The sequence below is a fragment of the Cavia porcellus genome, unplaced genomic scaffold (genome assembly GCF_034190915.1).
Source record: "Cavia porcellus strain 051 isolate PalLab524CR breed Dunkin Hartley unplaced genomic scaffold, mCavPor4.1 scaffold_15, whole genome shotgun sequence".
In the NCBI taxonomy this organism is placed as follows: Eukaryota; Metazoa; Chordata; class Mammalia; order Rodentia; family Caviidae; genus Cavia; species Cavia porcellus.
Genome location: NW_026947498.1, coordinates 59,675,977 through 59,693,257, shown reverse-complemented (window position 1 = coordinate 59,693,257; position 17,281 = coordinate 59,675,977). Strand labels below are relative to the sequence as shown.

General features: G+C 38.9%; 1 protein-coding gene across 5 annotated transcripts in view; it reads left to right on the top strand.

Annotated features, from left to right (window-relative positions):
• Positions 1-15,319, top strand: part of Usf3 (upstream transcription factor family member 3) — a 93,604-nt gene extending 78,285 nt beyond the window's left edge. For all 5 annotated transcript variants that reach the window (XM_013151784.3, XM_063224986.1, XM_013151782.3 and 2 more), the window contains 2 exons: positions 554-650; positions 3,054-15,319. In XM_013151784.3, the coding sequence (XP_013007238.1) occupies positions 554-650; positions 3,054-9,502 (6,546 nt within the window). In that variant the 3' untranslated portion in view covers positions 9,503-15,319. The remainder of the gene's footprint in view (positions 1-553; positions 651-3,053) is intronic.
• The last annotated feature ends 1,962 nt before the right edge of the window (positions 15,320-17,281 follow it).

The following is a 17,281-nucleotide window of genomic DNA, read 5'->3' as shown; positions in this document are numbered from 1 at the left end:
TATTACATTGGGGATTAGGATTTCAACATACACATTTGATGGGCGGGGGGGGGGCGACACAACTAGTCCATAGTGCAGAGAAAGCTATACCATCACTCCAGGGCGCGCCCCCCCCCCCCCCCCCGCTTTACCCTGGTTTATTTTTCTTTTCTTTTTTTTATTTTTTGGTACTGGGGATTGAACTCACAACCACACACTTGCAAGGGAGGTACTTGCCACTGAGCTAAATCCCCAGCCCACTTAGTTTATTATTCTTTGTACTAATTTTTGTGTATGTATAGGTAACTGTCATTAATTATTTTACATATACAGGTATATTTATATTCTTCAAAGACCTGTACTTGGTCTGTTTTACAACTATATTCCAGTGGCTCAAACAGAGCCCAATGTATTGAATGCCCAATCAGTATTTAGTAATGGAAAATGAACTGAAGTGCACATTTTAAAGTTTGAAAAGTTACATATCACACGTATGAAATAAACCCAAATCTCTTAAATTTCTTTAGCAAGTTCTTACCATTTAATGAAACTTTTAAATGGTTTTCTTTGGCAGAGCAAGAATATGATCCTGGACCAAGCCTTTAAATATATAACAGAATTAAAAAGGCAGAATGATGAACTCCTGTTGAATGGAGGAAACAATGAGCAAGGTAAAGAAAACTTGAGATTCATACTTTTTATTGTTTAAGTGTGTAGGCCTTGAGTGATCAGGCAACTTACTTTAGGATATAGTAGGTTTCCCACCACAAAGACATTACTAAGACCCTACATTCAAGGGATCTATTTATTTTACAAATAAAATCATTGTAGTTTAACTCCTTTCTGCCTCTGTGAGCAAATGCATTCATAATTTTGACTTTGAACTCTTTTTTATACTTCATGTTCACCTAACTCATGGTACTAATACTAAATCTCTTTTATTCCAATTGGATCTTACAGCGTGGAAAATCCCATACTAGGATATAGGGAGGAGTTCTCAATGTCATTTAAAAACAGGATAGGTCTGTGCCTGCCAATAACTCAAAAGGCCAACAATGTTTATTTTGTAATTATTTACATTGATATAATGTATGCATCAAATTGTATGATTTTTTGATAGAGGAGGCTTTTATTTTAATGCTGTTAAATGAGTTCTGTTTTCAGCACTGGAGAGACAATGAAAAGAAAAATATCCCAGGCAAGTATAAAGCTGAGATGGTAGACCTTTATTTATGGCTCTCAGAGAAAATTTCCTATGACAGCTCAGTAGGCCACCTTAAAAGGAGAGAAGCAAGGCAGAACTCACTAAGATAGGGACAGAGCTGGGCTATGTTTCTTTTAATGGTTTGGAAGGATATTTGAAAGCATATCTATGAGGTCAGCATTCAGAATTCTCTGTTTAATTTAGCTAAATAACAGCTCGCTCTCCTCTAAGTTAGTTATGTTTTATGGCCCAGGCCTTTAAATTGAGCAATCAGATAGATACAAGAATATTTGTTTGGCAGCTGTTGTGAGACACTTCACAAAGCGATGGCAAAGCCAGTGTTTTCTAATGAAGGCTCCTTTGAGTTCAAAGCGCAGAGGCTAAGGCAGCCAAGTGACTTAGGGAAAGTGGAAAGTATTGCAAAAATACCAGGTATATGGGATTTAGAAAAAGCTGAGTAGCTAGGCCAGGGGTTGGGGCCAACACTGAAGCAGCTTAAGCTTGGATACAGTGTCATCTCTTCCATTATTGTATCACTGCTTCTTTTTGTGTGACTTGCTGTATCCTCTGTTTGTATCCAAGTGGCTTCTTCTTCATTCTCCACATGATGGTCCTGTGTAGGGTCAAAGCAGTGGCCTTGGAGTCAGGCCCACCTGCTCCTGAGTCTCAGCTTCGTTTTTGCACTAAGTACCTTTTGGCCAGTTATATAACCTCTCTGTGCCTCAGGTTTCCTTATCCCTAAGTGAAGGCAATTATAGTATCTACCTGGCTGATTTTAGGCAAATTACATAAATACTCTGAGCCCATTTTCTGCAAAGATAATGATACTGACAGCCCCCATCTTGTGGTTCTTATGAAGATTAAAAGAGCAGTTATAGATAAAGCATTTAGACTAAAGCCTAGCACATAGTAAATACTTGATAAATGTTAGTGATTATCATTATCATCGAGTGACATAATGAGTGAAAGCATCAGTAAGTGTTCAATGAGAGCAAAGATCATTACTATTTGATTCATAATGATTGACCTTTAACTTTTAATACCAACTGACATCTTTTGTCTCTTTATTTAAAAATCTAAGAAAAATGATCTGTCATTAGTTTCAGCTCATCCTTGTTGAATGGAGCTTTCATTTCAGGCTACCTTTGATGAGGTAGGGGTGAGAATATCTGCTATTATGGCCAGGCAGATGAGGATGTAAGGGGTTGCAGAGTATAAATATCATCAGCCAAAGTTGCCTCCATAGTAAGGAGAGGGAAAAACAAAAGCAGGAGAGACGGCTGTTGTAGACCTTCGTTGCTCAGCAGTGTATCTGTCTTGGCCCTAGCAAGGGAAACTGCAGATCCATTGTCAATATTTCTTTGGTACTCCATGAACTTAACAGCTGACGTATTCTCATTCCTTTCAGTCTCCATTGTTTCAAAGTATAAAATAGAAACTAAAACCATTTATGAGATAGTCTGTTACCACTGCAAGTCATGTTAGCTGTCACAGCATTTAAGTGGCATTATAAGAATATTTAGTGTTATTTTTCCCAGTATATTACCATGATGTTAGTATGTCTTCCCTTGCTTCATCAGTGTAACTGCGCTGTCAGAAATTTTTGAATTGGATATTTTGAGATTTCTGCATTGTGAATGAGTTTCTAGTGTTTGGCCTTTAAAAATGTGTACTTTTAATAGGATGGGATAGCTGTTTGAAATAACATTCTAAAGAGAAGAAGAAACGTGTATTAGCAAAGTTCTGAAGATTCTCAATTGAAGTATTTGGAATGTAGTATTAGAATTCAGTATTTTAGTGTGTAGCTCTTTTTCACACTTTTACATTGACTTGCACCAGTGTTTTTAACTTTCTATTTTTAATATTATAGCTGAAGAAATTAAAAAGCTACGGAAACAACTGGAAGAAATCCAAAAAGAAAATGGCCGCTATATTGAATTACTGAAAGCAAATGACATATGCTTATATGATGACCCCACAATCCACTGGAAAGGAAACCTTAAAAACTCAAAGGTATCTGTTGTTATTCCAAGTGACCAGGTTCAGAAAAATATCATTGTTTATTCCAATGGGAGTCAGCCTGGTGGAAACAGTCAAGGAACAACGGTTCAGGGTATAACCTTTAATGTTGGTCATAATTTACAGAAGCAAACAGCCAATGTGGTGCCAGTACAGAGAACTTGCAATCTTGTGACTCCTGTGTCTATTTCTGGAATTTACCCTTCTGAAAACAAGCCATGGCATCAGACCACAGTTTCTGCATTGGCTGCCAATCAACCTGTTCCTCTTTGTCTTCCTGCTACCATTTCTGCTCAAAATATTCTTGAGCTTCCCACCTCTGAAAGTGAAGCAAGTGTGCTCGGTGCCACCGGAGGCTCACTGATTGCTGTAACAGTTGGTCCTGAACCTCATCAGCATCCTTCCTCACACACATGTCCAAATGATCAGAATTCTTCTGAAAATAACAGTGGGTTAGACAGCACCAAATTAGTAAAGAAGACATCCCCCTGTCTCACAAATGTCTCCTCCAGCTCCTCAGCCACTGCCACTAAGGTACACTGTGGAACCAAGTCCTGTTTGAGCCTTCAGAACTGCAGAGGTGATTTGCAAAATACCTTTGTTGTTTCAGTTACCACAACAGTCTGGTCCCAGCCTCCCAAACCTGCAGGAAATCCTTCTCCACTGAGCATTAGCAAGTGCACAGACTCAACAAATATAACCACAGTGGTGGCATCTTCTGTCCCTGGAGTAGGGAAGACCACTAGTCCAGTAAGCACACTTTCCACAAATCCTTTGGACAGTAGTTGGACTCTTTCTTGTTCTTTGCCTTCTTCAAGTGCTAGTGCTTCAGATTTGAAAAACATTAACAGCCTTACCCGAATATCTTCAGCTGGAAACACACAGACAACGTGGACTACTTTGCAACTGGCAGGAAACACTATTCAGCCCTTAAGCCAGACACCATCTTCCACTGTGACTCCAGTGTTGAGTGAGTGTGGTACTAGCCCCACCACAAGCAACCACAGTAGACATGTGACCACAGGCATCAGTTTAAATAATTCCCTTCCCGCAGATGGACAGCCAGTTGAGCAAGTAGTTGTTACGTTGCCTTCTTGTCCACCTTTACCTATGCAGCCGCTAATTTCCCAGCCACAAGTTAAATCTCAACCTCCAAAAAATCTCCTTCCACTGAATTCAGCAATGCAGGTGATTCAGATGGCTCAGCCAGTTGCACCAGCTGTTAATGGAGCTTCAGCTAATCAAAACGTTATCATTCTTCAGCCACCCAGCACCACCCCCTGCCCAACAGTGATGAGGGCAGAGGTTCCAAACCAAACAGTAGGGCAACAGATAGTCATCATACAGGCAGCTAATCAGAATCCGTTGTCACTCCTTTCTGCTCCACCTCCTGGTTCTGTTCGACTCCCTGTCAATGGAGCCAGTGCTATAGTAGGCTCTAGTAATTCAGTGCAAAATGTTTCTACCCCACAGACTTTTGGAGGAAAGCATCTTGTCCACATATTACCAAGACCTTCATCTTTATCAACATCTAGTTCAACCCAGACTTTTTCTGTTACCATGTCAAACCAACAACAGCCTCAGACCATCTCTTTAAATGGACAGCTCTTTGCTTTGCAGCCTGTGATGTCTTCATCAGCAACTACAAGTCAAACCCCTATGCAAATTATTCAACCCACCACCAGCGAAGATCCAAATACTAACGTTGCCCTGAATACATTTGGTGCTTTGGCCAGCCTCAATCAAAGCATATCACAGATGGCTGGGCAAAGCTGTGTACACCTGTCTATTAGTCCCTCTGCCAATCCTCAAACTGCTGCAAATAGTCAAACCAGCCCTGCTAACTGTGTTTCATTAACAGCAGGTATAGCACCTCCCATGACAACAGATAATTCAGCCACTCTACCCAGTACTTACAGTCTTGTGACTACTTCAGTAAACACTACTGCTTGTTTGCCGCCAGCCATGAAGTCAAAAAGGTTAACTAAGAAGCCAGGTGCCAAGAAACACTTAGCAGCTAGCAAACCGGCGTGTCCCCTGAATCCAGTCAGAGAAGTAGGCAAGTTAGACCGCCCCAGACCTGAAGGCTCCGTAGAGCCACCATGTCACGATGGACTGCTGGAAAGCCTTCCTGTTGTTCTACCATCTGTCACTGTGTCCGAAGCAAATAATGTTAGTGTTTCTGCTTCACATTCTTTGGATGTTCTAAATTCTGAAACAGTAATGCCTGAATCGGTGTCCAAATCTAAGTCAGCAGAAGCATCTAGCTCACCCTGCCAAGAATCTGTAACAAGTGAACATTTTGCAGCATCCCCAGAAAAATCCAAAGATTCTGTGCCCATTTTGGAACAAGAGACATCTCAGGATAGACCACCAACTAGTTTAGCATTGTCAGATGCTACCAAGTCCTGCACTTCAGCCAATGCATTAATTCCATCTCCAGGTGATTCCCAGGTTTTGGTTTCTCAGGTTTCTGGTTTGTCATCCACCACAAGCACTACAAATACGGACTGTGTTTCTGAGGTAGAAATCATCACAGAACCTTGCAGGATTGAGCAAAGTTCATCAGATACAATGCGAGCTGCAGGGCTCTTAAAGGGGCAAGGTTTAACTACATTGCTGTCTGATCTTGCTAAAGAAAAGGACCCTCAGAAATTGTCTCTTTCGGTACAAATTGATCATCCTGACTTTTCTTCAGAAAATTCTAAGGTAGTTGATTCCACTGTGGATTTACATCCTAAACAGGAATTATTACTGGTGAACAGTGAAGACAGTGATCCACCACAGCAGCATTCCTGCCTCCCTGATCAGGAAGTTATGAATGGTTCTCTCCTTGCCAGGCAGGCTGACTCTCCCATGTCAACCAGCTCTGGCAGTAGTCGTAGCTTCTCAGTGGCATCCATGCTTCCTGAAACAACTAGAGAAGATGTGACCAGCACTACAACAACTAACACATGTGACAGCTGTACCTTTGTAGAGCAAACTGATATAGTAGCTCTTGCAGCAAGAGCTATTTTTGACCAGGAGAACATCGAGAAGGGAAGAGCTGGCATCCAGGCTGATATGAGAGAGGTTACTTCAAAGTCTTCTGAAGAATCATCTTTGGAGGGAGACCAACCTTTCAAATCACACATCCCTAAAGAGACTGACACAGGACAGGGAGAAACAACAGCAAGTGAATATAACTCTCAGGATTCAGTTGAAGTGACAGGGGAAAGACCCCTTCAAAAACCAAGTTGTTCTCTAGGAATTAAAACATCAAATGCCTCCTTGCAGACTGCTTCTTCTCAGCCACCAAGCCTCACCAGTTTAAGTGTGAATAATCTTATCCACCAAAGCAGCATCACTCATCCTCTGGTCAGTTGTACAGGTTTATCCCAAACTTCAGACCAAACAACTGTTCCTACGACAGTGAATCTGACTGTTTCATCTAGCTCCTATGGCAGCCAGCCTCCTGGGCCATCTCTGATGACAGAATATCCCCAAGAACAGCTAAATACTATGGCTAGTACCATACCAAATTCACAGATTCAAGAGCCCCTTTTAAAACCAAATCATGAAAACCGTAAAGATTCTACCAAGCGTGCTGTCCAGGATGATCTGCTACTGTCATCTGCTAAGCGTCAAAAGCATTGTCAGCCAACCCCTCTCAGGCTTGAAAATATGTCCCTGATGAGTCGAACTCCAGATAGCATTTCTGACCAAGCTCAAATGATGGTTAGTCAGATCCCTCCCAACTCTTCAAACTCAGTTGTGCCTGTTAGCAATCCAGCACATGGAGATGGCCTTACACGATTGTTTCCACCTGGTAACAACTTTGTGACCTCTGCATTGAGGCAAACAGAAGTTCAGTGTAGTTCTCAGCCTTCAGTTGCTGAGCAGCAGCAAACTCAGGCAAGTCAACATCTGCAGGCCCTGCAGCAGCACGTTCCCCCTCAAGGGGTATCTCACCTTCACAGTAACCATCTCTACATTAAGCAGCAGCAACAGCAGCAAGCCGGACAGTTAAGAGAGAGACATCATCTGTATCAGCTGCAACATCACGTGCCTCATGCAGAGAATGCTGTCCACTCCCAGCCCCATAATGTACACCAACAGCGAACTCTACAGCAGGAAGTTCAGATGCAGAAAAAGAGGAATCTTGTTCAGGGGACTCAGAGCTCTCAGCTTTCCCTACAACCAAAGCACCATGCAACTGACCAATCCCGAACCAAGAGTGGTCAGCCACATCCCCACCATCAACAGATGCAGCAGCAGATACAGCAACACTTTGCAAGTTCCCAGCCCGAGAAGAGCTGTGAAAACCCTTCAACTAGTCGGAATCACCACAGCCACCCCCAGAACCATCTCAATCAAGAGATTATGCACCAGCAGCAGGATGTTGGAAGCAGACAGCAAGGTTCAGGGGTCTCTTCTGAACATGTATCTGGGCATAATCCAATGCAGAGGCTTTTGACATCCAGGGGCTTAGAGCAGCAGATGGTGTCCCAGCCAAGTATTGTGACTAGATCTTCAGACATGACTTGTACTCCACATAGGACAGAGAGAAATCGAGTTTCAAGTTACTCTGCTGAGGCACTCATTGGAAAGACATCTTCTAATTCAGAGCAGAGAATGGGTATACCAATTCAAGGTTCCAGGGTGTCAGATCAGCTTGAAATGAGAAGCTATCTTGATGTTCCCAGAAATAAGAGCTTGGCAATTCATAATATGCAGGGTCGTATAGACCATACTGTTGCCTCAGATATCCGCCTTTCTGATTGTCAGACATTTAAACCAAGTGGAGCCAGTCAGCAGCCCCAGAGTAATTTTGAAGTACAGTCTTCAAGAAATAATGAAATAGGTAACTCTGTATCATCATTGAGGAGTATGCAGTCCCAGGCTTTTCGAATTAGCCAAAACACTGGGCCACCACCAATTGACCGTCAAAAGAGATTACCTTACCCACCAGTTCAGAGCATCCCAACGGGAAATGCTATCCCGCCAAGGGACAGTGAAAATACATGTCACCAAAGTTTCATGCAGAGTTTGCTTGCCCCTCACCTTGGTGATCAGGTCATTGGGAGCCAGAGATCACTCTCAGAACATCAGAGGAATACACAGTGTGGTCCATCCTCTGCAGTTGAATATAATTGTCCCCCAACTCATGAAAGTATCCATATTAGAAGAGATAGTGAGAGTCAGAATCGAGAAAGTTGTGATATGTCTTTAGGTGCAATTAACACCAGGAATAGTACCTTGAATATTCCCTTTTCAAGTTCTTCTTCTTCAGGAGATATTCAAGGTCGAAACACAAGTCCCAATGTTTCTGTACAGAAATCTAACCCCATGAGGATTACTGACAGTCATGGGACTAAGGGCCACATGAACCCTCCTGTCACAACGAACATGCATGGGGTTGCAAGGCCAGCTCTGCCACATCCATCTGTGTCTCATGGAAATGCTGAGCAAGGGCCTCCTGTACGTCAAGCTAATACTTCAGTTCCCCAAAGATCGAGACATCCCTTACAAGACAGTGGTAGTTCCAAAATTCGTCAGCCTGAAAGGAATCGTTCCGGAAACCAAAGACATAGTAATGTCTTTGATCCAAGTCTTCCCCATCTTCCTCTCTCTACTAGTGGCAGTATGATTCTTGGACGTCAACAGCCTGCTACAGAGAAGAGAGGAAGTATTGTTCGCTTCATGCCTGACAGTCCGCAAGTACCTAATGATAATTCAGGTCCTGACCAGCATTCATTATCCCAAAATTTTGGTTTTCCTTTTATTCCTGAGGGTGGCATGAACCCACCAATAAATGCTAATACTTCTTTCATTCCACAGGTCACTCAGCCTAGTGCCACTCGAACTCCAGCCCTCATCCCAGTAGATCCCCAAAATACTCTACCCTCTTTCTATCCCCCATATTCTCCTGCTCATCCTACGCTGTCCAATGATATTTCAATCCCCTACTTTTCGAACCAGATGTTCTCAAATCCCACCACAGAGAAAGTAAACAGTGGAAGTTTAAATAACCGATTTGGATCTATTCTATCTCCTCCCAGACCTGTTGGCTTTGCTCAGCCAAGTTTTCCTCTTCTGCCTGATATGCCACCAATGCACATGACCAACTCTCACTTATCTAACTTTAATATGACATCCTTGTTTCCGGAAATAGCAACTGCTCTTCCCGATGGCTCAGCAATGTCACCTTTGCTTACAATAGCAAACTCTTCTGCCTCTGACTCTTCCAAGCAGTCCTCAAACCGACCTGCCCATAACATAAGCCATATTTTAGGTCATGATTGCAGTTCAGCTGTCTAAGTAGATAAGTACATGTAATGGTATTAGGTGAGGTTACAAATGTACTTGTGTGTGCTCACATGCTTATATGTACACAAAGAGAGGGTTGTGTATGTATGTCTTTGTGCTTTTTTTTCCTCTTTGTGTTTGTATAATCAATTTTCAGTTATCTTCTGAATGCTAGAGAGGCCATGTCAGAGATGTTAGCTTGTCAAATACAAGTTAGCTTTAATTTTTAACTGCACAATGTACTTTTTTTAATCTTTGAAGTAGATTTACATTTCCATATTTGATTTGTAATTTTATAGTCTCTGACTATTAATCAGTTGGAGGTTAAGGAAGATCATCTTGGCAATGTGCTGGGTAGAAGGAAGGAGCTGAGATTTGAAACTTGATTATTGATAATTTTTAAAGTACTTGAGGTAGCTGAGTTGCTGTCTAAAAATATGGGCAACTTGGTAAGACACAGTGATGCGTAGTGAGATGCTGGCTAATAACATCTAAAACAACTTTTATACTATGGTCAGTGTTAAATTGATGTCAATTAAATATCCTCACTAGAGCCAAGTATTGGCAAATAAATGGGTTGTTTAATCAGCCTTCATTCCCCAGGGTTGGTTTAGATAGAGGCTTTTTTTCTTAATTATAATTTTCATAAAATATCTGAATTCCATGAATTATTCTTCAAAGTAAGGAATCACATTTTCCTTGAATGTGCCAAGATCCTTTAAAGCAACAGTCTTCCTTAGACAGTTAGCCTTAAAAATAGACCTGAAAAGTAAAGTACATAAATATTTTTCATTTTTGTACTTGCAGTTTGCATCAGCCCCTAAGAATAAAAAGTAGTTATACAGTAGAGTTTTTCATGAGTTCAGTTAAAGAGTGGTGTTTTACCAGTTGAGTTTTTTGGCTTTGTTGTTCCCCGATGTTGGGTGTTGAACTTACACTAGGTAAGCACTACAGCTCTGACTTATATCCCCAGCCTTCAGTTGAGTTTGGTTTAGTATTCTTTCTTTTCTGTCAGTAAATAATGTATTTAGAATCTACACATTTATTTGAGCCTTACTTTTAAAATATTTCAACAGAGTTTTAAACCCTCAGTATTTTCATTTACTGATATTTATATTTTAAATATGGTATTGTCTATTGCATTATTACCCTTCATAAGAATGAGGTGAATTACATTAAGATGAATTTGTTATTTTTCTTAATGGTAGATGTGAAATGGTGCTTCAAAAAAGTATATATGTATGTGAATGTGTGAGAGTATGTATGAAAACAGATTTTAAAGTATAAACTGGTTCTTACTATTCCACAGTGTATAAATATTTGAGAATGTGTTATACATGATAAATACATACAATTTTATGTTAATTAAAAACTAAATAAAATTTGAAAAAAAAATAGGCCTGCCATCTGAAAATGGAAAATTGAAACCTGCTAAAAAACAGAAAAACCTGATATGGGTGGAGTTTTTAAAGACCTCTCTGATGTTAATAATAAATTGAAAAACACTTATATTGAATTTTGAAAATTTAAGAAAACCTAAGAAAGCAACTGCTGTATGTATACTTGTTTTCTTAAACCTGTTGAACCTGACTTTTTAGTTTTATTCTGCCAAAAATGAAATGGGAGAGATGCATATAAATTGTCCTGTCTACTGTGTTGAAGGAGTGAGCCCAGGGCCCAACATGTTTTTTCCATCCTGAGGAAGCCTCTCTGGCCTGGTCAGAGCAGTTACTTCCAATGAATACCTCTTCTAAAGACTCAGCGCAAGGGTTGTTTGTGCCTCTTGAACTGTTCTCACCAAACACTCCTGTTTCTGCTGCCAACTAAAGCAGCCTCCCTGGGGGCCAAAAAAAAAAGTGTGAACAAAAGAAACCTATGTTGTTTTCCTTCAAAAAGATCGTGGAGAAGAATAGGAGAGCTTCATGAATAAATTATTTAAAATGATGGATATACATAACAGTTTAAAACTTTGTTATGCATGAAAAGCAAGACTCATGATTTGCTTTTTAATTCTGTTGAGTTTTAAGCTTTAACATTAAGCTTTTAATTTGTACTTGAAAGATCTAGTCCGTTTCAAGAAGGGAAGTTTTCTGTGCCTCTGGCCATTCATTCTCCCTCTCTTCTCGTTCTGTTTCTCCATCTCACACACACTGCACATCACAGTGGCTGTTGAGTCCTGAAGAACTGGAGACTGCTAGAGATGGCTGGAGCTAAAGTATTGACAGAGGAGATTCTTTTGGTTTTTTTTGAGATGAGGTCTGATTGTGTTGCCCAAGCTGGTCTCAAACTCTTGGGCTAAAATAATCATCCTGCCTCAGCCTTCTGATTAACTAGGACTATTGGCATACATCACCATGCCTCACTGAGAAGCTCAGTTTAAATACTGCAGCGCACAACTCTCTCTCTTGCATTCACTTTATTTACTACTTAGCTGTGTGCAGAGATAGCATTTGCATTTTCTCAGAACTTTCTTTCCAAGAATTCAACACTTTGATACTGAATGAGTCTCAGGAAGACTTCCTTGGCCATCTAACGAAAGATGTGACCATCTGCAAATAACTGGGTTTCTACTTATATGCAGCTCTACCTTATAGACATGATACATACATGTGGTATAGATCATTTCGTAAATGGGCTGGACTCTGTACATGTTCACAGCATAGTGCTCCTATTTGATTTAAAAGCATAAGCACTTACTAGCAGTATTTTTTTATTAGAGCTACATGACTTTGGGGAAAGAAATTTGTTATAAACTATCTTGTGATATCTTGCAATATCATAAGGATGCAAGGATGTAAAGGAATTGCAGAAAATGCAGTCAAGTTTTGCTTAAAGTAAATTTAGTATTATTTTTTGCTCATTAACATGACTATATAAGCCAAATAATTTCATAACATTGAAATCCACAAATGTTTGAGTCATAGGTTAAATCATTTCTCTTTCATCATTACTGATCACAGACTCAGTTATGGAAAGTGGCTGATTCCTTTCATCATTTAACAGTTCTAATGAAGTGAAAAATTTCGTTTCTCTTCATATTTTGACTTTGTCAATGAGTTTGTTAAATATGTCAGTGAATGAGATAAACCCATTTCTTTTTTTTTTTTTTAAACATAGGTTACTTTGGGATGTCACGTTTTGTGTCACTGCAGGAAATTTTTGTTTTTGTTGTAAGAATTTTTGGGCTATCAGAGGTAGCATCCTTTTTCTAACTGAGACATGAGATTTCTACAGAGATCATGATTTATAAAATTTAACTGAAATGTGAAAGTGGAGGAAATGTGTTTTGCAGCAGTCTCCAGTCACATATTCCAGTTATGTTGAACTGCAGTGGAGATCAACTTTTTTTTTTTTTTTTTTTTGTCTTTTTTATCGGTACCGGGGATCGAACTCACAACTGCCTGCTTCCAAGGCAGGCGCTTATGCCGCTGAGCTAAATCCCCAGCCCCAGCCCAAGATCAACTTCTTAAAATCAGCTTTTTTTTTTTTTTTTGGAATCAGGGATTGAACTCAGGACCGCACACTTGGCAGGCAGGCACTTACACCACTGAGCTAAATCCCCGGCCAAAATCAGCTTTCTTAAGGTATAGAATTATGTCACTTGCCTTGTTCTTGCCTTCTGATATTAGACCTTTAATAGAGAGGCTGAAACTTGAACTTCCAAAAAGTATAGACACACATTTTAGTAAAATAAAAAATTTTCAACGTTGAAATAGGCTAAAGATTTATTAATATGCATTTTCTCAGCTTTATTCCTTTGATATATAGATCCTTAGGCTCTTACTTTCTTCCATTTGCTCTGTGTCAAACAGGTGACAGGTAACCTGGTCATTTCTTCAACAGGATAATTACTCCTTTGTCTAGAAACAATTATTAGGCCTACCTTGTGTTAGTGAATCATACTTTCAAATCAGCAATTCATAATTTATGGCTTTGGAACCACTATGGTGCCAGGAGCAACAACATATTTAAAAACAGTAGTTCAGAATTGATCCAGAATATTTCAGTGTGCCATGTGACTCTCTTCCTTGGTTTGGTGGACTTATTTTTTTCCCCATGGTCCAGTGAAGAGAAGGGCAACTGAATGGCTTTGGATCAATATCCGTAGGAGCCTGGAAGTCTTTGTAATTCTATCTAGACAAATGCTGCCTGTACCTGGAAGTAATTTACCTACCAGAGATGAATAATAATAGCCAATGGCTAGCTACACAATGTGGAGTAATCCCCTTGAGTGATGGTTTTATGATACTGATATGCAATTAAAGGCAAAGATTAATTTCTTTTTGAGATGCCTTTTTGGCTGAGTATTAACTGTTTTTGCTTTCCCAAAGTTGTACAGAAAAGGGTCGTTTTTTATTTAACTATATTCTGCATTCTACTCTTCCTGTGTTGGGTTTCTACTAGAGTAAAACCTAGAGAATGTGTGCATTGGACTCTGTGGAGGCCACCACGTGTAGAATAAGGCAGTCCAGTACTCTGTGGGAGGGGAACATTGAGGACCTTGTTGGATGCAGACCTGGTTCTGTCCCCATGCATCTATCCTGGTACTGCACTTTAACTGAAACTGTGCCTCTGGTCCCTAGACCAGATACTGGAGCATATCATTTGTCCACTCCTCTGTTACAGTAAAAGACCAACTGGGATGGTATATGCTGTGTAATCAAACACCTCCTAGAAGACAAGTACAGTTGATGTTTCTCACTGTTGCCTTATCATTATCTGAGCCATCTTTGAAACTGATCTTGTAAAAAAAAAATAGTAGCAAAACTTTTAAATACAAAGCTTGTATGTGGTGGTCATTCAGCATCTTTATTTCTAGATTCACATAAATATCTACTGTAATCTTTCTTGCACACGTATGTAGTCAGACCCTTCACAATCATGAGTCAGATTGAAAATATTGGACATAATATCCATATTGGTGTTGTTTGGGATGACTACATAATCCATCATAGAGATTTCATGTGATAGAGGACAACTTCATTTATGATGTCATACATTTTTTTAAGAAGATGAACTTTTATTTTTGGGGTTGTGTGTGCAGCGATACACCATACTATTTCATAGTAATTTAATGTCTGATTCATTTAAATCCCTTCTTCACTTTTTTGAGACCTTTTCACCCTCCCGTCCTGAAGTCTTAAAAATCACTTTCACCTGTGAGATCACTGAAGCGCTGGACTTGACGATGGTGGTAAATTTTACTGGGGAGTTGAACTCTTGATCTTCCGAGAAGAAAGGGACCAGACAGTGTTGCTTAAGATGCTGCAGTTGTGTTACTGTGAAAAGATTTGCTTCCACTTTCAGCAGGTTATATATCTATATCTATTTCTATATATATATTTTCATTTTGTTAAAAAAAAAAGGTTGAAAAATCTGAGAACATAATTACCTTCACAAATTATTCATAGACACACTGGGTGAGCTTACCATAGGGCAGTTATTAGGAAAAAAACTAATTTTACTGCTTCAATAGTATATTTGTATCTATTACCATGCCAGCAAGATCTGCTGTGCACTGTGTCCTATTACTGTAAAACACCTGGTTTATAATTCTAATGGAAATTAATTTGTTTTGTAATGGAATCCAGAAAAGATATGTATAATAGGATTGTCTTACAGTTGTAAATAAGAATAGGTCCTGTTTATTTTGACATTTTTACAAATGCATTGTATTAGGGTGTGAATATTCTGAACCATGCTCTTGTTTAAAGTTTTGAAATTTTTATTGTTAAATGTAACACTTTAATGGTTGTAATAATTATTTGTATAGATATGAATATAGTATTTTATTTAAGAAAATAAACTTTGCAATTTTTTGCATTGGAATTGGTTTTTTCCCTGATTATTGCATGTGACATTTTAAACCTTTTTGTGCATATTGAAGAATCATTTTCAAGAAATTTTAAAGTTTTGCCACATTTCTGACAGTAATCTTGTGACACTTTGCAGAGTTTGTGTTCCTAATCAGTCAACCTCAATTCATAATTATGATCAAAGCTACACTAAAATCTTGGATTGCAAGTGAGTGTTCCATAAGATAAACTTTTCTCATAAATTTTAATTTGATAAATGAGCACTTTCTTACAATTAGTATGTGACACTGAATGTGATATGATTAGAAATGAACCAGTAGTTCTTCTCTGTTTTCTGTTTCTCTTTCTTTCTGTGGGATTGTGGGTGACCATCTTATAGCAAGAGGTTGTGAAGGGGATCTTGTCTGGAGAAGAAGAGAAAAAGAAGAGTCCCTTCAGATGAGATTATGGGGATGTGTAAAATATGGGGAGCAGTGCAGAATTTTGTAGAAAAGCACCATCTGAATAAGGCTATATCAGTGCATAAGAGAAATCTGTCTAACAGCAGAATGCCACATTTCCATGAAATCCTCAAAAGGATGCAAAGTATCATTGGATAGGTTCTTTGTTGAAGCTGCATGAAAAGAAAAATATTGAGCCAATAGATAGCAGTGAATTTGTTAGTGAAAGTCATCCTACACAACAACCCTATTCTCCCTCACACCAGCACAAAATTTTTCAAAGGTAAGTGCAGGTTAATTTATTTTTGTTTATATTTTGTATTTTAATTTGTATTAACTATCGTAATCATTTTTATATGAGTATTGGGTTGTGAAATCTTCTGAGGTTTCATATTTTTTTTATGGGGGAACTAGCTTCACTAGACAAGTGCTTTAGATTGCAAACATGTTTTTAGAGTTCATTATGCTTGCAAACCAAGGTTTTACTGTTTATTGTTAGACTAAACTATGTGTCTCTTCTTAAGCAAAATTAGAAGTTCATATCTAGAAGAGTATTTAGAGATTACCCATTTTAAACTCTGTTTTATAGTGAATGAAAGTAGACAACTTTGAGATAAAAGATCCTTCATGATAGCTATACACATGAACTTAATTAAAATTTGCACTAACTACTAAGGGGAAAATCAAGAGGCTATTTGCACGATGTAATTTATGCAGTTTAAATGGCTACATCTTAATTTATTATTTAGGAATGGCCTATTGCAGAAAAATGATAAGGAAGTTACAAATCCACACTTCAGAGTAATGGATACCTACGAAAGGATAGAGGATGGTACGAAGGAGGAAGAGTGTGTTCCACTGCACTGAGTAGCAGGTACTCAGTTATTCTCACTTCTCCTTGGTTTCTGACTTATAAATACATGAAATATGTACTAATATATTAAAAGCAGAACCCACAAAGGTCATTTTTTTCTCATGTACTGTAGGAAATTGAAGCTCTAAATACTTGTACTAACTTCTTAGAGATTCAGATTAAAACTCAGTATTTTGATTGTCATTGTCATTTGATTGTCAATAAAACTGACTTTGAAGTCAGTTTCCTTCAAAGTATATAAATTGGTGCAGTTGCAACTTAAGTACTGTGAAATTTGGGGGGGGGGTGGAAATTGACAAACATCCTAAAGTTTATGTAATTTTTAAAATGTAGGTATGAGGATAGTCCACTATCTCAAGAAATAAAATTAGAAACTGGTCATGTGGTATACAGCTGTAGTTTGAGCACTCTGGGAATAGAGTCAGGACAATGGCAAGTTGAACCCAGCGTCCTAGCAACACTGTGTCTCAAAAAAAAATCAAAAGAGGCTGGTGGTGTAACTCAGTGCAAAGGCCCTAGTTTCAATCTGCAACGTGAGAAAAAGATGACCAGACAATAGCAAAGTTGAAAGATTTAAAATTACCAAAACATTACTATAAATTTTTCATTAATTGGCATATAGTAAGCCAATGGTAGGAAACCTGAGAAACATTATATTTCT